This window comes from Saccopteryx bilineata, chromosome 2 (genome assembly GCF_036850765.1).
Source record: "Saccopteryx bilineata isolate mSacBil1 chromosome 2, mSacBil1_pri_phased_curated, whole genome shotgun sequence".
In the NCBI taxonomy this organism is placed as follows: domain Eukaryota; kingdom Metazoa; phylum Chordata; class Mammalia; order Chiroptera; family Emballonuridae; genus Saccopteryx; species Saccopteryx bilineata.
In genome coordinates, this window is record NC_089491.1 from 235819812 (window position 1) to 235843348 (window position 23537).

Sequence of the window (23537 nt, forward strand, 5' to 3'; positions counted from 1 at the left end):
AGCAGACAGAGGGACTGTGGCGGCACACATGGGTTAGGTACAGTCAGCGAAGGAGGGCGAGGGCCCTGGACATGCAGTGGCACATTAATCAGGGGGCTGACCCTGATTCTGGCATCAAAGTTAATCCCTTCCTCTTCTCCACCCTGTCCTCACCTCTGTGCAGCTACTCGCGGGAACAGCCCATCTTCCTGCAGCTGAAGGATTATTTCTGGGTTAAGACACCCTCTTCTTACGAGCTGCCCTACGGGACCAAGGGGAGCGGTAAGTACTGCCTGGTGGTGTGGAAACAGTGGGTTCACATCGGCCACACCCCTCGTATTTTTTTGCCATCCACAGTGCCAGTGCCCAGGTTCTCAGCCAGGTCAGATCCTGGGTCAGGGAAGGGGATGGCAGGCAAAGCTCAGCCGTGGAGGAGGAAGAAGGGCACTGTGGAAAGCTGGCTCTTGTCATCAGCCCCTTCCAATTGGTTCTCTTTGTAGAAGACGTGCTCCTCCGGGTTCTGGCCATCACCAGCTACTCCATCCCAGAGAGCATTCAGAGGTAAGGAGCCCGGCCTCGCACCAGTCTGACCCCTCTCCTTCCTGCCCCAGGGAGCAGCCATCACTGCCCAGCGCCTCCCACTGAGCCTCTGTGGCCCTGTGGCCTCTCTGCTCCCATGTGGCCAATTTGACCCATTTTTCTAGCCTGCCCGTCTCCAGGGGAGGCAGGTACATTAGTCCCCACAGCAACTGAGCCTGGGCATCCGGCTACCGGAGCAGGCAGAGGCTGCTGAGGGTGTTGCTGTGGCAACAGGCAGGCCTGGGCCGCAGGCGAGAGGGCTCCGAAATGGGGTTTCTCACTGGTACTCAGTCATCTTCCTTTCTCTCCTCTCTTCCATGCTCTGCTCAGTCTCCTCTCCGGTTACCGAGGCCCAGGGCTGCAGAGTCAGTAGGACCATAAGCAGGACTCCTTGGAGATGCCTGGTCTCTAGGGGCCAGGGGCTGAGAGGCCTGGGGAGGGATTCTGAGCCAGGCCAGGGGCAGAGCCAGGGCAGGAGCAGCGGTGGCTTCTATGTCTGAGCACCCTCTTCCCACGGCAGCCTCAAGTGCCGCCGCTGCGTGGTGGTGGGCAACGGGCACCGGCTGCGCAACAGCTCGCTGGGAGACGCTATCGACAAGTACGACATGGTCATCAGGTCTGTATGGCGCCTCCACCCTCTGCTGTTTGGGAGCTACTATAGACAGGCCCAGGGGGGCCCTAGGTGATGGCCTCCTCCTCCCACCTCCCAGACTGAACAACGCCCCGGTGGCTGGCTATGAGGGTGACGTGGGCTCCAAGACCACCATGCGGCTCTTCTACCCAGAATCCGCCCACTTCAACCCCAAAGTGGAGAACAACCCCGACACACTCCTCGTCCTGGTAGCTTTCAAGGCGATGGATTTCCACTGGATTGAGACTATCCTGAGTGATAAGAAGCGGGTAAGAGGGGAGAAGGGGAGGGGTTGAGGCTGGAGTGGGGACACTGTCCGAGTCAAGGCCTCCTGTCTTGTAATGTTGCTCTGCAGCCGTAGAGCTGGATGGGAGCTGAGAACTCTCTTCTGCGGGGCTTCCGACAGCCCGCGTGCAGCCAGGGCCCAGGTGCCTGCAGGAGTCAGGCGGCAACCAAGGGCTCCCCAAGCTCGAGGCTGCCTGGGACAGAAAAGCTGCCAAGTTATGTTTGCCGGGAAGAACCTGAGAGCCAAGGAGCCAGCAGTAGTATCTCCAGGCAGGGGCAGGTTAGGGTAGTTGAGATCTGGGTCCTTCCAGACGGTCCCCAGAAAGTCTACTGTGTCTGTTTATCATGTAGTCAAAGGCTGAGCTGTTTAATCTGGCTTGTTTGGCAGAAGTTACACAACCTCAAACCTGTGTGGAGATCCTTAGAAGTGGGAGTGGTTGGACCTTGTACCCCACACACTGTATCACCTGGCTTCCCCTGGGGGTGCCCCCTCATTGCTGTCTGCCTGCTCTGCCCTCTGCTCTCCCTTCCTGTCTCTGGTGCAGGCCTTACTCCTCTCCTCTCCCCCTGAGGTCTCTCTGCCACCACCGGGTCCCTATCCCCTGGCTGAGGACCACCAGGCTGGACTTGAGAAGCAGGTCTTTTGCCCACTCCCATCTCTTCCTCCCAACCTCATCCCCCCAGGTGCGAAAGGGCTTCTGGAAACAGCCTCCCCTCATCTGGGACGTCAACCCCAAACAGATTCGGATTCTCAACCCCTTCTTCATGGAGATCGCGGCTGACAGGCTGCTGAGCCTGCCCATGCAGCAGCCGCGCAAGATCAAGCAGGTGATGATGTGGGCTGGTGGCCAGAGGGCAGGGGTTGTGGCTGGGAAGTAGGTGGGATGTCCCAGAGACTTAGGAAACTGTAAGGGACCCCATGAGAGGGGAGAGTAATAACAGAGATCACAGCTCCCATTTGAATAGCACCGTTAGAGCGGGATAGGCTGGAGCAGAGCCTTCAGGCACACACCTGCAGTCATTTAGAGTTACTAGCTTGCCACAGCAGTGCAGGGAGCACTAGCTTGAGAATTGTGGGCCATCTCCAAAGTGGAGTCATGGGAGGGTGTACAGAGCTTGCGGCTGGATTAGAGGGTGGTTGTGGCAGGCGTTGATTAAAAATTGTAAACTGAGGCGTTGCTGGGACAGTCACAGTCTTGTCTTTAGAACAATCAAGACTGTGCAGTTGCTATTACTTTATCTGTGGTTTTACATGTTGGTCTGATGAGTTGAGAATTTGAGCTTGCAGTTTGACCTGCATGTCATGATCAATTTTTGGAGTCATGATGCAGTTTTCCAAGTTATGGTTTAGCCCTCAGTGCCCTTAGTGGTCTTCGGCTGGTGGATGTTAGCTTGTAGCTTCCTGAGGACTTGAATGCATGTCTTTGAACCTCAGAGAAGCTGTGTGGGCAAGTGGACAGAAGTAACCAGCAGAAATAGACAGGACGTGCTTTGTCACTTACTGTGTGGCCTTGGGCAAGTCAGCCACTAGAGCCTCTGTTTTCTTATCTGTAGAGTGGGTGTAAATTAGTACTGACCTTTGAAGGTCACTGGAGGTTTTAGAAAGATAATTGTGTAATAGACTTATCATGGAGATTGAGACAGTGGATGCTCAATAAATATTTGCCAAATTTTGAAGAAATGATTTGTCTTTACTGAGTGTCTAACTGTGATTCGGCTTCATATGTGAATGCCTGCTGTGTGGTTGTTCAGTGCCTGGCCCCAGGAATGCGAGGAGTAGGGCATCTCCTTGCCCTAAGGACGTGCGGGCTGGAGAATAAACACAGGTGTCCTCATGGAGAGCAAACTGCCAAGCAGAGATTGCTCCCTGAGCTGTGGGACCTCCGGAAGGCTGGTGCTCCGGGCTGTTTCAGAGGCCCTCCCCAGAGGGGGTGGTGCTGGAGTTGGGCCTTCAGGGCTCTCCCGGCTGGGCAGTCAGGCAGAGAACTGGGGAAAGGTATGTCATTTGACAATACCAGACACTCCCCTGCACTGAGCTCTACTGCAGGTGGAGGCACAGGGGCAGTCTGGAGGCATTTAAGACCCGATGGGGCCTGACCTGTGGTGGCACAGTGGGTAAAGTGTCAACCTGGAAACGCTGAGGTTGCCGGTTCAAAGCCCTGGGCTTGCCTGGTCAGGGCACATATGGGAGTTGATGCTTCCAGCTCCTCCCCCCTTCTCTCTCTCTGTCTCTCTCTCCTCTCTAAAAATGAATAAATAAAAAATTAAAAAAAAAAAAAAAAAAAAAAAAAAAAAAGACCCGATGGGGCATGAGGCAGAAGTGAGGGCTTAGGGCTTGAGGCAGAAATGAGGGCGGGAGAGGGAGGCAGAGATAGGAGGGCTGGAACCCAGCTCCTGTGTTGGGAAGAGAAGCAGAAGGGATGGACTTAATCTGTGTTAGTTTCCTGTCACTGCCTAATAAATTACCACAGTTTAGTTTAAAACAACACTCATGTATCCACTCATATTTCCATAGGTCAGAAGTCCAGCACAGGGTAGCTGGGTTCTCTGCCTAGGGTAGGTCTACAGGTTCCCCCGCCATCTGCAAGTAGAGTGATCCTGTGAAGCCTTTTGTATGCTGAAATGGCATTAAACAAAGAAGAAATTACCATTGATATCTATGTCTTTATTTCTGCCCCACAATTGAAGTGCTTAATGACATCCAGTTTTATGCTAAGCATGACACCCTGATAAGCTTTCTTAGGCTTTTCTGATCCTTAGGATACATGTCGCTAACAGATGTACCAGATAAACCTTAGTTAGATGAAGCCCAGATGCTGGCAGGCCCAGTTCAGAGCTCTAGAAGCTTGATGCTGGGTGTGGTTCCTGGATGAGATGCTTGGCAGGGCCCCTCTCACTGCAAAACAAATGCTGAACGCTATGTTTGCTTTTCACCTTTCTTCATACAAGTGAGAATCCTTTTCGAATTTCTTTTGGTTAGCAAACAGGTACCTCTGTAGGTCTTTTGTAAAAGCAAAGTGGTATAACACGAACTTTGGAAAAGTGGAGAATACCTGTACAAGGCTGGAAGCAAGTTGGCAGCTGGGCTGAGTTCTTGTCTAGAGGCTGGGGTGGAGGGTTCACTTCCAAGCTCATTTTTGTGGGAAGAATTCAGTCCCTTGTGGCTGCAGGACCAAGGTCCCATTTTCTTGCTGGCTCTCAGCCTGCTAGGGGAGCACCCTCGGCTCTTAGAGGCCACCCGTATTCCTTGCCGTGTACCCCCTCCATCTTCAGACCAGCCTCAGCAGGACAAATCCTTCTTGTGCTTCCCATCTCTGACTTCCTCCACTGCTCTAGACGCAAATATACGAGCTCATGAAATTAGGTCAAGCTCACCGGGATTATCGCTTTAACAGTCAACTGTGCTATCCAAAGCATACAGCAGACTGTAATACATCTCATCATAGCCATAGTTTTCACACACACTCTCAAGGGCGAGGGTCATTGGGAGTCATCTTAGAATTCTCCTGCTACAACATTTACTTTACAAGTGAAATTGAGGAATGTGTGACATCTAGTTTTCCAGCTTGGACAACTGGGTGGGCGGTGACATGTAGATTACGGGGAGAGGAGAGTTTGGTGAGGTTAAGGAGCTCTTGTCGGGGCTGAGCTGGCAGGAAGGCGATGAAAGTGTGGTTTGGGGAAGGTCTAGGTGGAATGTGGTAGCGCAGTGATGGTTAGAGTAGCAGGGGGAGACGCAGGCCCAGGCAGGAGGTGACAGATGAAACAATAGCAGAGCTCAGAAGCAGATGCTGGCAGAAGCCTGGTGTCAGGAGGCCTGGCCAGCTGAAGCGGGCTGGAAGGCAGAAGCTGAGGAAGGGGACATTTGTGAGGTTCAGAGACCGGGTTGGCCACCCTTGTGGATGAATTTGGGATGGAGGAAGCGAGGTCCTCTGAGCATCCCATAAGGTGGAGGGAAAAGTCTTACCATTTCCATTTTACCGAGGGGGAGGGCCCACCTCATAAAGCGCACACAGTCCGTGAGCATGGGGACCCCAGGTCTTCTGAAAGGTGTGAGGCTCTCTGAGGCTCCGAGAGGAACCTTTCCATCCCTTATCGTTTAACAGTTGTAAGCCTCAGCATCTCCATCCGTACTGTGCTGTATGGTAGCTCTGAGCCACATAAGGCTATTTCAATTTCAATTAAATAAAATTAAGAATTCAGCCATTCAGCTGCAGGAGCCCCAGTTAGTCACTCAGGTGCCAGCTATGGTGGTGGCTGCCATTCTGGACAGCACAGAAGAGTGCCCCTTCCAGGGTAGCAAACTCCTGTTGCCAAGCAGTGGCTGAGAAGATGCTGGAAGGAGCGAGGCGCCTCTAATGCTTACTCCCTCCTTGATCCTCAGAAGCCCACCACAGGCCTGCTGGCCATCACCCTGGCCCTCCACCTCTGTGACGTGGTGCACATTGCTGGCTTTGGCTACCCAGATGCCCACAACAGGAAGCAGACCATTCACTACTATGAGCAGATCACGCTCAAGTCTATGGCAGTAAGTGGCCCCTGCTGGCAAGTTGGGTGGGCAGACCAAACTGGGACACTGGGTGATTAAGTGGCTCATGGTGAGGTCATCAGAGTCAGAGCTGGCACCAGGGCTTCTGGGTCCCCAGCCCAGTATCCTCTGTACTCGGCCTCACAGGTGGTTTTTCTTCTGAGAGGCCACACGAGGAAGGGAGCCCCGAGTGCATGGGGCTGTGGGGGGGCCAGGGAGTCTCCCCTGGGCCAGGGACGTCCCTAGGAGTCTCTCAGTGTGCTTTCTTGGCCGTCTCCACAGGGGTCAGGCCACAACGTCTCCCAAGAGGCTCTGGCCATCAAACGGATGCTGGAAATTGGAGCAGTCAAGAACCTCACATACTTCTGACTTGGGCAGGGGCTGTACTCATCGTCGGTCAGCCCACTCTGCTGCCTGAGCAACCCCCGGCACGGCTGTGGGGCGCCCGGTGCCAGCACGCTCAGCTTGGACTCCCCCTCGCCTGTGTGGGGAGGGGAAACGGGGCGGGCCGGGTCTGAGAAGAGGCCATGCCCCTGGCTGCTCTCGTGGGGGCCAGATCTCCTCAGGATGGAGGCCCTGGGGCAGTAGGAGCCCAGTGAAGGAACGACGCTTGTTGCTGTGACATCTGTCTGCAGTGCCGAAGGTTATTTAATGGACTATTTAATTAAGAGGAAAAAGTGGTATGGGCTGGTCCCATGGCATCCAGAAAAGGGGCGTACATAGTGTTCGGACCACTTTTTGTAGAAACACAAAAATGATGGTCCCACTAAGGCCTAGACCCAGAACAGGCCTCCCAGGAGGGGAGTCATCTGGGGTGAGTAGGTGTCCTGCAGAGAGGGGCTGCTCTTCCCAGCAGGCATGGGGGAGCAGTGGTAGGGGCCCTACATCAAGAAGGGAACCTCATCTAGAAAAGAGGTATCAAACAAATTAAACTATTTTTCCTAAAACAGAAGCTGTTGTGATGCCCTGTGTCCTTTTGGATGGGGGAGGACATGGATAGGCTGTGGGGACACAGCAGTGGGCCCCTCTCCCAGCAGTGGACAGGCTTGTTAAAGATCCAGTGGGACCCAGAGCAGGCCATGGTCATTCAAGAGATTTATTTTTGATTATGTGGTTGGTGCCAAGTCATACATTATCACCCTGGTGAAGCAGGCAAGCAAGTGTTGCCCCGAGGAGCCCTTTCTGCCGGACACTCAGCCTGGCATCCTGCATCCGGGTTTACTTCCCAGGCGGATGCCAGATGGGGGGCAGCGCCCTCTCCCACCTTCCTTCCTCTCTCTCACCAGCTTTTAGTTTCTAAAATCTCATGCTGGGTGTCTCATGCTGGATGTCTGTTTAAGGACAGGGGTGGAGTCAGACAAAGGAAGCCAAGTTTTCCTTCTCAGATTAAGTAGGAATCATAAAATGGAGTTTGCTTACAGCAGGTCCTGCCAGTGGCCCAGGCTGCCAGGATCAGGATGGGCAGGGCTTGGGCAGCAGCTAAAGGATTTGGCAAGACCTGTCAGCCAATTGCCAGGCCAGGGGGTGCAGTGCTTTTCCCCTAGGTGTCTAGAATTGTGATATCCCTCCCATTCCCCTGTCTCTCCCCTCTTTGTTCTCCATCTTCCCAGGCCCTGCTTAGCAGCCAGCTGGGCTCCTGCCACTCCACAGCTGTTTCTTTACATCTGGAGCCAGGAGGGAGAGCTGGAACTCCCCCACAGGGACTGGGACTCACAGCTGTGTTCCTGGCTTTCTCGGAAAGAGTTGCAGCCTTGAGGTTTTGAAGCTAGGCTGGGACAGGACAGATAGAGAAGGGCAGAGATGTGGGAGGAATGGAGGAAAAATCACATTTCTCGATAGTGTTAGAGTGGCCTTGGGAAGATCCACACTCATCCCATGGAGTGGTCCTGAGGACCGTGCAGGGAATGGAACAGCCTCCTCGCGGAAGCCTGGCAGAATTACTTGCTAGCTGCTCTCCCCTTGGAGGTGAGGAGGATTCTGAGAGCAAGTAGGGCCCCTGCATGTGCAGCCCCCCACGGGCTTTTGCTGGGGGAGGACTTGCTGACAGCATGGGGACAGGGGTGTCAGCCTTGCTTCTCCCTGCTGCTTACCCAGCTACTTCTCACAAGGGTATGCAAGGGAGGGCCCGTTTCCCCATCCAGGGCCATTGAAAGTGGCTGTCAGTGCATATGATCCAGCTGTTCTAGATTGGGGTCCCTGCCTGTTACTGAACATGCCTAAACTTGAGCCAGAATCCAGTGCACACAGATGGGTCAGATTTCCCACACTGCACACACACACACACACACGCACGCACGCACACATGCGTGCAGACACAGGAGCATTTTCCATTCTTGGTGGGTTATGCCTGTGATGCCATATGCGGACAGTCCTTCATGACTGCATACAGACAGGAGTGTGTGTGGGGATGGGGTCTATACCCCCAAACTGTTCATTCTAACATGGGCTGTGGGCTCAGCTTTCTCCAGGGTGCAGATTGAGGCAATACTGGCCAAGGGTGCTGAGAGTGGAGCTGTGATGTAGAGTAGGGTTTTTTTTGGTGGTGGGGGGGGGAGAGGGTAGTTCTTTGCTGTACCCAGAAAAGGACTTTCACTCTTCCATTAGCCCAACAATGTGAACGAACTGCTTGCCAGCCTGCCGAGTACTGGTTAAACCATGCCCTGAACCAGGGCCGGAAGGGAAACGGGCACAGTAGGGGCAAGCAGTTGATGTGAGTCCACAGTCCGGGATTTACATCAGGCTCTGCCGGCCCCTTAAGCACAGAGAACCAATCATTTCTCCATGTCTGTGCTCCCAATTCCTACATTTCTTGAAACATGAGGGTGGGTCAGTCAGTGAGGACCATTTATATCAGCATTGCGGTGTGTGTGTGTGTGTGTGTGTGTGTGTGTGTGTGTGTGTGTGTTGGGGGGGGTAAGAATGCAGGTTCTTGGGTCCCACCCAGGCCTCTGGGCGCAGGAACCTGGAATGTTAATGAGCACTCAGAACCACGGCTCTAGCAGTCTAGACTCCGGGATGACCTCACGGGATGGGCTCCCAACTCCAACGTCTGCTCGCAAAGCCGGCCCTAATCCCAGTCCCTGAGCCGCAGGCGTGGAGGGTAGGGCGCAGGCTCGCGGCAGGAGGCAGCTGTGAGAGCCAGAAGGGCGCAGCCACCTCAGAAGGAGAGCTCTGGGGTCTGCGTGGCCTGCGGGAGACGCCCCGTCGGGGCCTGGGGGCCAGACCTGGACTGCGAGGCGGTGGAAGAAAGCAGCCTGGTGCGCTGTGGACTCCGCGGGCCCTGCCCTCCTGCACGGAGGCGGGGAGCTAGGCAGGGGGTCAGGCTTGGGTCTAGCCCACCAGCACATTTAAATTATACTTTGTTTTAACATCAAACGGTGTGCCTTAATTTTGGACGCTTCGGGTTTTAAATATTTACACTTTGCAGTACACTTTCCGCGACCTCCCGCTGAGTAACCTGGGCCGGGGGGGGGGGGGGGGGGGGGGGGGGCGGCGGGGGAGTGTGAGCTTGAAGCAGCATCCAGGAGGCGAAAGGGGGAGCTGCCCGGTGCCACCCAGGAGGTGGGACTGGTCCTGCCCCAGTAAACCTCTGCTCCTCCATCTGGGAAACGGTGGTTGTGCATGCCGATCTCACAGTGGGGTTTCATGATGATGGGTACATTGTGTGGACGGTAAAGTATGATATAAATATTAGATTGGAAAGCTGCCTTGCATATCAGAAAATACCAGAAAGCAAACGGACAGGAGGTATAGCTGGAGGGTCAAATATTTGCCCAGGTACAGAGTAATATGGCTTACTACAGGAGAGTCTGTCTCTGAGTTGCCCATCAGCAAAGTAAGGGTAAGAGACCAGCGAAAATGACTCAGATACAGGCTTTGAATAATCAAACAATGTACAGTGAGTTCAGACTGCTCTCTGGCAGTGATTTTCATGTTGAAGTCAGATGCTTTAGGGGTTTTAGGAGAAACTGGTTTCTTGGGTGACATTATCCATTTCGATGGCATGCAGCATACCACAGTATGGGTCCCAAACTAAGCTTGAGTCCAGTCTTGTTGGCTAGGTTGCTAACCCTTCTGACCTTTTTGATGTCTCAATTATAGCTTCAGAAAACTAGTTGTTAGTTTTGAGCATACCCATGGTTCTGTACCGGACATGGTTCCAGGAAAATTTTTCCAACTTAGAAGTTTAAGGAGGGTGTGTGTGTGTGTGTGTGTGTGTGTCTGTCTGTCTGTCTGTCTGTAATTATAGCCTGTTTCCTTCCAGTTCTTTCTCAACAGGTGTACTTCTCTTGTTAGAGGTCTTAGGGATTTTTGCACCCAAGACACGAGGCAGGGAGATGAACCTCGAGTCTCATTTGATGTCAGATTTGGGAGGAGCCCAAAGGCTTTGGGAGGCTCTGTCTCTTCATGTAAGGGGGTTGCCGAGAGCTGGAGTCAGGTGGGAGAGCTCACAGGACTGCCTAGGAGGGTTAGCACAGAGGCTCTGACAGACGTGGCTAGGGAGAAATGAACTTTGGAAAGCAGATTTCAGGTTTCCAGGGAAAACTAACATTTTAAAGTACACTTACCCCTCAACAGAGGCACAGCTTCCTCTCAGGAATCTTGCAAGACTCCAAGGGTGGAGTTGGGTGGAGGGAATGAGAGAAGGCTCAGATGTTGAAATCACACGAGGGGATTGAAGTTGGAATTACTGAACTAAGCTATTCCAGAACCATGTATTATTCTGAGGCTTCCTAAAACACTACTTACATCACCAATTTTAACACTTAAAAGAGTATCTTCTCCTGCTTAAAAGTGTGTTTCTCTCTTGAAGAAAAATCATGTCAGTGTAAATTAGAGTCTGGTAGGGAGACTCTCCAGCTCTGTTCTATCTCTATAGATTTATGTTCCACTGGTGTGGGCCTGCATGGCAGGAGAGCTAGAGAAGTTTTATTTATTGATTTTTTAAAATAGTTTTTTTTTAATCTTTGTGTTATTGATTTTAGACAAAGGAAGGGAGAGAGAGAGAGAAAGTGAGAGAAAGAGAGAGAGGGGAACATCAGTCTATTCCTGTATGTGCCCTGACCATGTTGAACCTCTGCACTTTGGCATGATGCTCGAAACAACCGAGCTATCTGGCCAGGGCAAGAGAAACATTAAATTAAAAGTCAAACAGGATTCTTATCTAAAAATTCTTCTGTAGAAGCCCTGAATCCTTATCCACATCACTTTACTGTCTTCTTTCTTCAGTAATTTTCATTAGTGTCACAAATTAGTGTAATGTTCATTAGTGTCACAAATATATTTTCTAGTCCTTGAAAATATCATCAATAGCATCAAGGCTGTGGCCTTTTAATTTCCTTACTAAGGAAGCAAAGGTGGTATCTTGAACCCGTCTACCTGACCTCGTCTCCGGGGCAACCTTCCAAGGAAGACTCCCTGTACCCAGTCTCTAGCCTGGGCAGCACTGCTCCTCCGCATCATGGGGAGGTCAGAGAAGCTTCACTAGTTACTAGGACCCCAGTTCCCCCAGTTCCTGTTTCCTGAGACTTTGCTTGCCTTGTCTTTGAATGTAAAGTATTAGATTCGCCACAAAGAAGACAGTTATAAAGGAGCATTCTTTGAATGCTCTCCAGACATTCTAGACGTTTCCAAGGGCCCTGAGGCTAAGAAGCAGTGGAAGGAGGTGGCTCTGCAAGACTGGTCTCCCTGGTCGACTGGCTCTAGGAGCGTGTTTGGCCCAGGGCTTGGGGGTATCCCAGCCCCACAGATAGGCACAGTGGAAGACTGTTCCAGGGAGGAGACCTGGGAACACGGGGTGGCAGACAGATATCGGCACCAGAGATGTGGACCACGGTCAGTGAGAATGGTATATGTTCACAAAACACGTTTTGAAGACAAGGGCTAGGGCAGGGGTAATACTTCAGGGCCTGTAGTAATGAAAGGTTTTCGTGTCTGTCTGAGACCCAGCCATTAGAGGGGCGGGGAGAGGGAACCAGGAAGAATAACAGGGAAAGAATGGATAAGGCTGTCCCTACAGCAGTGTAGTCATCCGGAGAACAATCCTTACTTGTAGAAAGAAGAGTAGCTTGAGATTTCCTCATTTTTTCCAGCTTAAGACCTAGTTAGGAAGATTGAAGCTGGGAGTTAGGGGAAAGACGATGGGAGCCTTGTGGGAAATGAGGAGTAAAGGTCAGGCTGAGGATCCATATCAGTGGTTTATCAAAGGTCGCTGGTGGTTCTGATGCTCCTGGTGCAAATAGCTGGTATGTGGTCACATCTAAAACAACCCAGCCTGGTCTGACCTGTGGTGGCACAGTGGATAAAGCATCAACCTGGAATGCTGAGGTCGCTGGTTCAAAACCCTGGGCTTACCCGGTCAAGGCACATATGGAAGTTGATGCTTCCTGTTCCTCCTCCCTTGTGTTTCCCTTCTCTCTCTCTGTCTCTCCTCTCTCAAATGAATAAATAAAATCTTAATAAAATAAAATAAAACAACTCAGCCTGACCTGTGATGGTGCAGTGGATAGAAGATCAACCTGGAACACTGAGGTCGCCAGTTTGAAACCTTGGGCTTGCCTGGCCAAGGTACATCTGAGAAACAACTGTGGGTTGGTGCTTCCCACTCCTTCCCAACCCCCTCTCTAAACTCAATAAATAAAATATTTTAAAAAATAAAAATAAATAGAAACAACTTAAATAAGAGGCTTCTAAAAGACTTTTTTATAAGGGGAAGTAAAATTCAAGATTTAGTTGAGATGTCATTGGTTTTGTCTAAATGGTCATGTTTCTCTAGATAGGCATACAAAGTGGTATTTTAAATAAAAATCTATATGCAAATTAAAATAGTTTTTATTAAGTTATACTTTTATTTTAATAAATAATTTATTTTGTAGGGAAACTTCCTAGAGAAGAAACTAATTGCAGGACTGCCTTCGTCTTTTTTTCTGGTGCCATTATAACCCCCCCCAACATCTGGGAGCCCCTGGAACTTGCGGAGTGTACCTTGCAATTTCGATTCTGAGCCCTTACTAGCAATCACCATTCACCATCGGGGGAGGGAGAAATGCAACCCCTGTTCTGAGAAAGCTCCCAAGCACAGCATCATGTTTGTTTTCATTTCCCGGGGTCCTCCGGAAGCTCAAGGCCTGTTGTTTTATAGCACTTGTCAATAGGCTCTGTCAGAAAGGGATTTGATGTGGCGTTCTAGCTCCTCTAGCGAGAGCACTTCCTATCCCATGAAAGTCGACGAGGCAGTGGAAATAACTCTGGCCTTTCCAGACTGATAGCAAGCCTGAGAATTAGAAACTGGGCTCCCATCCAGGGACTCTGAGTCAACAGCGAATTTTAAAACTATCAGAAAACTGGACACTGGCCTTGGTAGGGGAGGGGGTGATTTGATACACAGAATAGCTTTGTTTCCCAGGGAGCTGTGGTCTTTCCAGGTCATTTGGGGACTTGAGGTGGAGGATGCCAGTCCTGCCTTCCAGACGGAGCTGTGTGGCCTATCCCTGCTCAGCCTACCTCAAAGTGGGTGCTAGCCGATGGCCTTTACTATATTCTGAGATGAATGTGCCCTTGAGTTGGCACTGCAGGATGGAAACATTTTACAGAGGAAATCACATGTGTTTAAATCTCCTGTTTGTCACTTGTTAGCTCTATGACCTTGGGCAAGTCTTTTGGCGTCTCTAAGCCTCATTGCCTTGCTTATAAAATGGTAATAGTTTTCAGAATTGTGAGGATTAACTAAGATTACAGTTGGAGACTCATTTCAGTTCATTTGAAATCACCTGGGAATTCAGGGCTTTCCACGGCCTTAAATTTTTTAAACACCCTTTCTCAGCTCTTTTGCACCCTCACTTCTTTGGGAGAAAACAGGGCTGGACACAACTGAGGGGCACACAGCTCCATCTAGGCCCCTTCCTGGCACCTCAATGTTCCAGAAGACCCAGATGCCACCAGTTCCCCCCTTATGTTCTCTTTCGCCGAGGCCTTACCTGTGACCCCTGCCCCTTCGGCAGTCTTTGCAGTGTGTGTGCATGGAGGGAGCTCAGGGCGCTGGGCACTGGCTGGTTGAGTCTTGACTGCTCAGCCCCTGTCTAGACCCTGTGCTGCTCTTTTATGACAGTTCACCTTCTCTCTGGGAGGGCCTGAAGCTCAAGAGGGAGATGAGCTCGTTCCATTCTACAGGAGGATAGCTTTCTTCCCTGTTTTTCCTAAGTCATAACCTTGGGTTTCAGGAGAGAGTGAGCGCCTTCACCCTATTATGAAAGCTACCTGCGGGGGAGAGGGGGGGAGGGCCAAGGGCAAGGAAGGCTGTGGTCAGGATTAGGAGCCATTTCCAAGGTGGGGGCGACTGGGACAAATTAATGGACAAATTCTTTAAGCCATCTTCTCTCTTATGCTAGCACACCAAGGCACTTTGTATCTGGTCTTAGAAAGTTGTTCCCTTTTGGCAAAGGCAACATATACACGGGAAGGAAGAAGGCTCATCAAGATTAACCCAGAATGCTCAGGGGCCAGTCCCTGGGCATCTGTGTGGGCCAGAATGGTACTAGACGCAGGATATGGCCCTGGGGTGTATACTTATATTTCTCATCACCTTTTACTCCCTTGGGCTGCAAAGGAAGATTTGTCGGGCACTCGGAGTTTTGAAGCAATCGGAAGCACGCGGGAAGGCCCAGCACCCTTCTGGGTGGAGGAACTAAGGAGGCAATGCATAGGATCTCCGGTTGGGGACGTCCAAGGAATCGGTGACTGGAAAGAAGCACAGACTTCTGTGGTGAAGGTTTCCATGAGGGGTCAGGACTGAGAGGGAAGTTGGAGAAAAAGGGTCTAAAACTTAAGAGGAAAGTCAACCTTAGGCACAATTTGGGTTCTCCAAAGTCCCATTTGACTCCTAGCCCCTGAACTAACCCTCAAACTTGCCCGTTTACCCATGCCACCCTGTCTGCCAGTGCTACACCCTTCCCACCCAGCAGGGCCATTCTTGGAGCCTTATTTGAGGTTTAGCATGTACGGTTTTGGTGCCATAAGTTCTTTGAAGAGGGCCTCTCTCCCTGAAGCCCCCCAAAAGGTAACTTTCCTTTGCGAATGTTACAGAGAGAAAGACCTTGAATGACCCTTCCAGGGCCCAGTACGACCACTTTGCCTCTGAGCTGTCTAAAGCATGAGTCAGGGCCTGACCTGTGATGGAGCAGTCGATAAAGCATCGACCTGGGAACACTGAGGTCGCTGGTTCAAAACCCTACACTTGTCTGGTCAAGGCATGTATGGGAGTTGATGCTTTCTGCTCCTCCCCCCTTCTCTCTCTCTCTCTCTCTCTCTCTCAAAAAACAAACAAACAAAAAACAAACAAATAAATAAATAAATAAAGCATGAGTCAGGTGGTTGGTGAGTCCTGCCTTTGCACCCTCTGAGTGGGGCACATCCACAGGAGAGGAGCCTGCCGGGAGGGGCAGCTACCTCCGGAGCCCGAGCTACTGGCAGCCTGCATTACCTAGGAAAGTGGACCCAACAAGGGCAAAGAACCTTGAATTCCCAAAGCTCTTGGGTTCTTCGTGTGGTTCTGCAGGAACAAAAGGAAAGAACGAACTGTTTTGAGTAACAACCCTAACATTTATTCTCGGGTGGTGAGTAGGAGGGGTAAGGTGTTGATATACTTTCTCTCTTGCCCATGGGGTCTTACTAAAGACAGGGCCCTGTTTCTGGTGTGAATCTAGGCCCCTGGTGATTCATTGGCAGAGAAAGCGAGGTCATCATCTTAAAGACCTGGCCTCTAGTCCCCTCACACCTGCATCTCCCAGGAAACTCTCTCCCCATGACCAGAGAAGCTCTCACTCCTTGAATCCACTCTGAAGTGCTGTAGGGGAGAGGGGATTATGCAAAGCAGGGGTGGACGGGAAGCTCTGAGGCTCACAGCCTGGGAGGGGCATGCCCAGCCAGGTGTTCCCCCCAGGGCTGACACTCTCCCTTTTTCTCCTCCAAACCCCCTTCCAGGGTAGCAGTTTCTGATGGGGCCAGGCCCACCTCAGAGTTCAGAGGCATCCAGTCTAAGGACAGATGGGGAGAGTATGGACACAAAACACCAAACAAATTGGGGGTGGGCTCCCAGCCAGTGTGGTGAGTGACGGTCCTGTAGCCAGGGCTCTGAGCAGCAGAGGGCACTGGGGTCTCTGGGGCAGCTCAGTGTTGGCGGGGCGGGGGAACACTTCACCCCTCTTCTCCCTCGAGTTGTACAGGAGCACAGGCGCAGGGGTAGAGCTTATGGGCAGCAAGGGGTAGAGCTCAAGGGGACACTGGAGAGTGATGGGCAGTTTCATTAAAGCAAAGTTAGAGCTGCCTCTAGTGCCTGTGGGAGGAGCAGGAGGGGGCCTCCAGGAAAGGGCTGGGCCCAGAGTGTCCAGTATGGAGCACAGTGCACGCTGCTGCTTCCTCTGTCACTTCCCCACCCCATGCCTCTGGCACACCGCAGCTGGGGACCCAGATTTGTGCTTAATCAGGGCTTCGGAGGAGGGTGGCGGCAGAGGTACTCCGGGCTGTCGTGGAGGCTGCCGGTGCTGGGGTCCTCTGCAAAGTACCCATGTTATCTGGAGAGCCAGGATGTGCGTGGCCCCAGCCCCCGCTTCCCTGCCAGTGGCCTGGGATCCTCAGACGTGAGTCTGCATCCGCCGCTGCAGGGGTCGGCTGGGGTCCGAGTTCTGGGAAGAGGACTGGGAGTGGTGGGAGGAGGAGGCAGAGGCCTTGCTGGCCTTGTCGAACTGCACGTAGCCGTCCTGCTTGCCGCTGCTGCTGACACTGCTGTCACACTGAGTGTCCAGGAAGGAGCTGCTATCGCTGAGGGAGCCCCTCTGGAACTCACGCTCGCAGAGCTCGATGGACGAGCTGCCCATGCCCAGCACAAACCTCTGGCTGTAGTCATAGAGCCGGCCCTGGCCACTCAGGGTGCTGTAGATGTTAGTGAAGGACATGCCCGTGGGCACTCGTTGTTTGCCTGCAGGACGCAGGTCCGGCTGGCAGCTGGACAGCGAGATGGTGGGGGTTGAGTGGTGCTCCTTGAAGGTGTTGACACTGTAGTAGCCATTGGTGGGGTCCTGGGTAGGGGACAAAAGCAAGAACAGCATCACTGCGTGGGTGGGACTGCACTGAACTTCCAAGGCTGAGCTGGCCCTCCCATACACAGGAAGGGATGAGGACAGGCGGAAGGAGACAGCAGGGGAGAAATGCACGAAGGGGGGTGTCGGGAAGGGTTATTTTGGTGGGGACACCAAGAAGAGAGGGCTGTCAGGTGTTCTAGTGGCAGCCGGGAGGGGAAGGGCTGAAGGAGGGAAGCAGGGGCCTCTCCATGGTAGATTTAGTTACACCAGCACAATGCAAGGTCATTTGAGAACCGGACTTTATTGTTTTTGTCCAGAACATGGATACTTAGTTTTTAAATGTATCTGTGAAAAGGCTGTGGGATAGGAGAACTGTGGGACCTCAACCTTGACTCCCTTGCCTCCTTAGTGTGGGAGTGAGACCGTGGGTGCCTTTACAGGGAGGGTCGCACCTTAGGGGAGGATAGATACCTGTCCGCAAGGTGACCTCTGGCGTTTTATTTGCTGTCATTGTCTGTCTGGGCACGGGGCTTGGGCCGTCCGAGCTGAAGACCAGGTTCCATGCTGAGTCCCATAGCTGGCAGCCACTCTTACCTTCAGGTTCTGAAACTCCTTCTCCTCTTCCTTGAGGACCTCCAGCTGCTTGAGGACTGAGTCTTGTTGGAATTCACCCCGGTCCATCTGCAACCCCAAAATGGCTGCTCAGTGGGCAGGAGGTGGGCTAAACGTTCACTTCCCCCAAGGAAAGGACCAACCAACTTGAAGGAAGGTTGCCATTTTTGCCTCCCCCCCACCCCCTCCCCAGCACACTGGAGGCAGGTGAAGGAGTCAGGAGGAGATTTCAGATCTCATGTTGTTCCTGGACCTCTGTGGTGGGAAGCAGAGAGACAGGGAAGGTGGCAGGGGCGGGGCAGAGTAGGCCTCTAAGATTGAACTTACTTCCTTTTGGGCTAAGGGTCACCTATGGAGCTCTCACTTGGCTGATTCAGTTCAATTAATTGAGCATTTACTGAATTTCAGGCCAAGACCTGTGCTGAGGCCAAGCATACATGGATTAAGATAAAGCTGTTCTCTTGCCTGATCGGTAGTGGCACAGTGGATGGGGTGTTGACCTGGGACGTTCAGGTCCAGGTTTGAAACCCCAAGGTCACTGGCTTGAGCACAGGCTCATGTGGCTTGAGTGCAGGCTCACCAGCTTGAGCGTGGGGTTGCCGTTTCAGCATGGGGTCATAGACATGACCCCATGATCGCTGGCTTGAGCCCAGATGTTGCTGGCTTGAAGCCCAAGGCCGCTGGCTTGAGCCCAAGGTTGCTGGTTTGAGCTCAAGGTTTCTGGCTTGAGCAAGGAGTCACTGACTTTGCTGGAGCTCCCCTTCCAGCCCCCATCAGGGAAGCAATCAATGAACAACTAAAATGCTGCAACTATGGGTTGATACTTCTCATTTCTCTCCCTCAATAAAGAAAAAAAAAGATGAAGCTATTCTCACCAGGGTGATGGATCTGTGAATAAACAATGACACTGGGCACATGGTGGGACCCCACCCCAGCAGGGCAGTGCGTCATCCAGGGCTACGGTTAATGAGGACCTTAAGGAAGAACCACTGTGAATCATGGTGACTCTGGCGACACAGTGATGACTAAGATGTACTAAAGTTTTTCCTCCTTAACGGATACCAAAGTGCCAATGAAAAAAACATTTCTTGTGTCTGGTACAATGCCTTGGATACTGTGGTCATTGACCAAAATCCTTTTGGGATGGAATCATATTAGTTGTTTTTAAATGAATTCTTTGATTTGCCAGCACCCAGGATAGTGCCCGGTCTCCATGCGGTGGGGCTGTTACAAACGTAAGCTGTGTTGGATGAGCGAATGAGTGGCACTGCTCTAAGTTCCCGAGAATTAAAATAATAATAAAACTCATGGTGAGAATTAAAGCATACTCAGCACACAGTCAGTGTGCTAATTAATCTGAATAACCACGGCGATGCTATCTTGTGGCATGTCATACATAGCTGCTTCCCATGTGTCATTTCTGCACTTGACATGATTAAGGCCAGATTCCCACCTACTCTCGGGGCTGTAATGATTCTCATCCCTTGCAACTCACTTTCCTGGTGTCTTTCCGGAGCCCCATGGAACCAGCCCAGCCCTCTACCATCATCCCTGGTGAGCACTGCTCATGGCTTAGTTTCCGGTGAGCTCTGGCTCCGAGTGCATCGCATGTCTGTTTCCCCAGCTCCAACTTCTCAGCCTGTCTGTCCTCAAGTGGGGCTGCAGGGGGCTGGGGCTAAAGGCTATGAGGGAGGACAGTCCCCCTAGCGGAGGCATAGCCACTGAGCCCTCAGCAGGCCCCTCTGCCCTAGCTGTCCTCCCCCAGCCCCTCTCTTAATTGACTGCTGAGCGAGCTCCCCTCTTTCCTGAGGGCTTGGACTCGGGGATGTGCAGACGGTCATCGGCAGCTGGAACAAAGGACAGGCCGGTCCTACCACACAGACTTGTCGAGAAGCTCATCTATGGAGACGCCCATGCCTTCTCAGAGTCAGGCCACGGTCACTCCCTTGCGAGATTAAATGCTTCACCATGTCAGGCTCCAGGTTAGCACTGGGTAGATTCAGGAACGCGACCTTTGCCCGGAGGAACTCTGGATAACTGGAGAGCTTGACAAGTCACAGAGCAATGCAAGGGGAAGGACAGCGTGCAGTGTCTGGGAAGAGCAGAGCTCTGCCAGCAGTGAGGTGACAGGCAACAATATTACAGAAGAGGTGACGTTTGAGCCAATCCTCATGGGAGAATGTGAAATTCAACTGACCAATCCAACATGCAGAGGGAATTGTCTTTGCAAAGGCTCTGGGGTCAGGAAGACGCAAAGGCCGGGAAGTGCAGTTCTCTGGGGTGTCGAGGTTCTGTGCCTTTGGCCAGAAGGTGGAGCTGGGAAGGCGGGCAGGTGCCTCATGGTGACGAGTCTGATGATCTTTGACCATGGACTTTATCCAGCAGACAGGGGGAGCTACTGGGATTCTGAGTAGCCACAGGGTCAGACTGGTGTTTTAGAAAGACTCTTTTTGTGGGACCCTGGAGGGGGTACTGAGTACAGTGGTGAAAAAACTGAATAGTGAGACCACTTTGGAGGCTGCTGTGATAGTCCAGGGAGCCCAAGCTAACACACTAATGGTGGAGTGGTGATAGGGGCCCCGTTGAGGAATCTTTGGAGTAGAGTTGACAGCACCAAAAATAAAATGGATAAAAAAAAGAGCAGCTGATGAAGAACTCAGCTTAGTGCACTAAGCAATGCTGGTGTCAGTGCGGGACCGGCAGCTTCCAGAGATGCAGGCTGATGAGGCGGTTCACTTCCCGCCTAGTGGAGATGGGTAAGGAGACAGGTGTCTGTGAGCCACACGAACAAATAACCTCTCTGGAGAGTGTGCTGTACTCCACGGCTCTTCAGGGGGTTCCCACCTCGCCCTCAGTACAGCCTGTGTTCTCTTCCACCCCCCCATTTCCCCAGTGGGGAGACAGGGGCACAGAGCAGCTCATGCTCACCCTCTGCAGTGTACCACCTGGGGAGTTTCCTAGCCATGTTTCAGGTTTCTGTTTGCATAGCAGAGTGGAGGAGCAGGCTTGGGAGAAGTGATGATTTGCTTATGGTAAGCAAATCAGTTCCAGAAGAGGAACCTATGCCTCTTGCAGACTTTTGGGGGGATATTGGGGCACAGGGTATATACTGAATATCTGTAATATCTGTAGGTGTGTGTAGAATTACACATTGTATAACAGCCCGTTGTGGCTTTTTATACGTCTCCTCTCTCTACTGGAAGCTGGGACTGCATCTTAGACGTCTTAGAGTCTCTAGAACACCAAGTGCAGTATAGCAGATGCGATATTCTCGTTGTTTGAGAGCAGGTGTTTGTCCTGCATGGGGGGAGGGGCGCATCTTGTCTGATGCTCTGCTTTGTGGCAGCATTGAGGGCTACAGAAGGCTTCTGGTTCAGGACCTCCAGGGCACAGAGGTTGGGGTGGAGTGGGCGTAAGACAGCATTCTCACCATCAGCTGCTTCATGGTGGGGTGTTCCTCAGCTTCCCGGCCAGAGGCAGGCTCCTTGTGGACGATCTCTACTCGGATATCATTCTTGGCTGACACAACACCTTTGAGATCTGGACATAAAATAAGAACATGCAGATGGCAGATTTAGTCTGCATTCTTGGGCATTAGGGCCTGAGATGTCAAGTGCCCACCCCCTCCATGCCCCCAGTTTACCCTCCAGTCCCTCCCTCCTGCCAACAGAACACCTCTCTGGAGGTGCCGAGGGCTGTTGGGCCTCAGAGCTCTTTCTCCATCGGCTCTTGGCTGCATGCCCCTCAGCCTGTCACTGCCACTCCCGGAGCTCGAAAGGTTGTCCTCATCTGTTCGTCCAGCTCACAGAGCTAGGTTCTTCCATTCTACTAAATTCTCACCTCCTTCTAGGAGCCTTCTCTGATCTACTGTACCGGGCTCCAATCTCTCCACTCAGAGAATCACAAATGTGGCTCAGAAAGGACCTTAATGGTCCTCTTCCCGCGCGAAGCAGAAACATTCCTGACATCAGGTGGTCCAGCTTCCTGTCTATGCTTTTGTAAGGAAGGTTGTTCAACTTCCAGAGTTGAAGAGCTGTTAGAAAACTCTGGCTACAATCTGCTCCCCTATAGTTCCCACGGAGAGGGTGGTGAGGGAGGAGGACCCAAGACCACACCTGGGGGAGTCAAGGCCACTTAGCTTGAAGTGGAGGAGACGTAAGGGGACCCACACTGAAGGCTGCCACATGGAGGAGAGAGCAGGCCCACTCTGATTCCTCATGTCGCGCCCTGTGCTCACAGCACAGAATGTTAGAGCTGAGTGGGTCCCACGGCCCTGTCACCCAGCCCCTCACTACCCTACACAGGGAACCTGCAGCCAGGGCGAGCACGGCCCACCCATGCTCGCATGCAGAAGTGGGTCTAGAGGACTGTGCCTCAATGTCTTCACCTCTGCTGCACCATCCCGTTTTACACGTCTGCGTGTGTCTGTCACACATGCGTCAGCACTATGTCCAGGGTGGAAACTCCAGACACACGTGTCCTTCAGGAGCACACAAACACCAAGATTTTATTGCTAATGACTAAAGACCGTTAAAGGTCTGTGCAAGGTGATTTTTTGAATGCTTTTTTGTTTTTCATGTGTGGGTGACCTACTTTTCTGGTTGTCCTTCCTGGTCTTGGAGGGCAAGACTGGACCCTCCACCCAGATTTCTATAGGGTTCTATATGGCTACACGTCTTCCCATCCAGAGTGCTGGCTGACTGCCCGGGGAGGGGTGAGGTCAGTTTCGTGCAGCTCCCCCTCGGTGGAGTGCCCACTGTGGGCCAGATGCCCGCAAAGCACTGCACAGACAGATGCACAGAAGCCCATCCCGGCCCACAGCTCACAGCACCACCAGGGCCCCGCTCACTGCGCTCCTGCTTACTTGCTCTCCGGGGCAGTCTAAGCCTGGCCTTTTTCTCTGTCCCCCTCCCTGAGATCCCGGGTCTCCCTCCCGTACTTCTCTGGGAGCGGGCACAGCAGAAGGCCACAATGGTTGCCATTAGGACGAGGAAGGCCACACCAGCTCCTACGGCCACCCCGATGATGACGGCCATCGGCACAGATTCTGTGGGAGAGAAGCAGGCACAGCTGACAAGGGGTCCAACAGCCCACTCTCCCCCAGGGCCTCAGCCGGGTCCCTCGGGCGCAGCCTCTGCCAGCGGGGGCCAGAGCCCTGCACTTGGGCTCTTCTGGGAGGTGCCTGTGAAGGGTGCTGAGTCCCACAGGGTCAGCTCAGGTGGGACATGGGGTGGGGGGAGGGGGAGGAAGACACGGCAGCAGTGGTGGGGGGGGAGGGAGGCAAGCAGACACGGAGGGGAGGGCCGGAGAGGGGACAAGGGAGATGAGAGGCAAGGCCAGGTACAATTTAGCTCTCTCGGGGATTAAACCAGGAGTCGTCTATTATGCAGTGGCTGAAAACTCTTAAGTCCTAGGTTTTCTGTGAAAAAACAACGGTGCTCTGCCCTTGTCTGTTCAGTTCGTGTTTTCCTTCTCTTCCCTTTCCCGTGTGCAAGAGGCTGGGCATGGGCAGCCAGCTTTTAGAGTTCTCAGGTCTGATGCGGCGAGGGCATCAGAAGTTGCAGGTGTCAGAAGCCCAAGTTGTAGGGGCCCGCGGAGCAGGATCACAGCTCTCTCCTCTTTAAGGAGAAGGGCTCTTTTTCCTTGAGCCCCCCACCTCAGTCCTGCTCCTTCCTCTCCGAGGCCAGTCCTGACAGCCCTTCTCAAGGGGCCCAGACCGCAGGTAGGCAGAGCCCCGCACCTGGCTGAGTTTCTGTGGTCCGTGCCTGCCGCACCCCAGTGGAGAAGGGGATGCGGAGTGCTGTTGGGGCGGGGGTGATGAGGGCTGCATATGGGGCCTGAGCACAGG

At 52.6% G+C, this 23537-nt stretch overlaps 2 protein-coding genes across 12 annotated transcripts in view; one reads left to right on the forward strand and one right to left on the reverse strand.

Annotated features, from left to right (window-relative positions):
* The window catches only part of ST3GAL4 (ST3 beta-galactoside alpha-2,3-sialyltransferase 4), a 35423-nt gene extending 28469 nt beyond the window's left edge, over positions 1-6954 (forward strand). For all 10 annotated transcript variants that reach the window (XM_066259697.1, XM_066259692.1, XM_066259695.1 and 7 more), the window contains exons 5-11: positions 164-261; positions 480-540; positions 1079-1174; positions 1269-1458; positions 2159-2302; positions 5859-6002; positions 6285-6954. In XM_066259697.1, coding sequence (XP_066115794.1) covers positions 164-261; positions 480-540; positions 1079-1174; positions 1269-1458; positions 2159-2302; positions 5859-6002; positions 6285-6371 — 820 coding nt within the window. In that variant the 3' untranslated portion in view covers positions 6372-6954. The remainder of the gene's footprint in view (positions 1-163; positions 262-479; positions 541-1078; positions 1175-1268; positions 1459-2158; positions 2303-5858; positions 6003-6284) is intronic.
* An 8667-nt stretch (positions 6955-15621) lies between these two features.
* The window catches only part of KIRREL3 (kirre like nephrin family adhesion molecule 3), a 547821-nt gene continuing 539905 nt past the window's right edge, over positions 15622-23537 (reverse strand). For both annotated transcript variants that reach the window (XM_066259700.1, XM_066259699.1), the window contains 4 exons: positions 22629-22736; positions 21120-21229; positions 17672-17758; positions 15622-17074 (listed from right to left, as the gene is read on the reverse strand). In XM_066259700.1, coding sequence (XP_066115797.1) covers positions 16631-17074; positions 17672-17758; positions 21120-21229; positions 22629-22736 — 749 coding nt within the window. In that variant the 3' untranslated portion in view covers positions 15622-16630. The remainder of the gene's footprint in view (positions 17075-17671; positions 17759-21119; positions 21230-22628; positions 22737-23537) is intronic.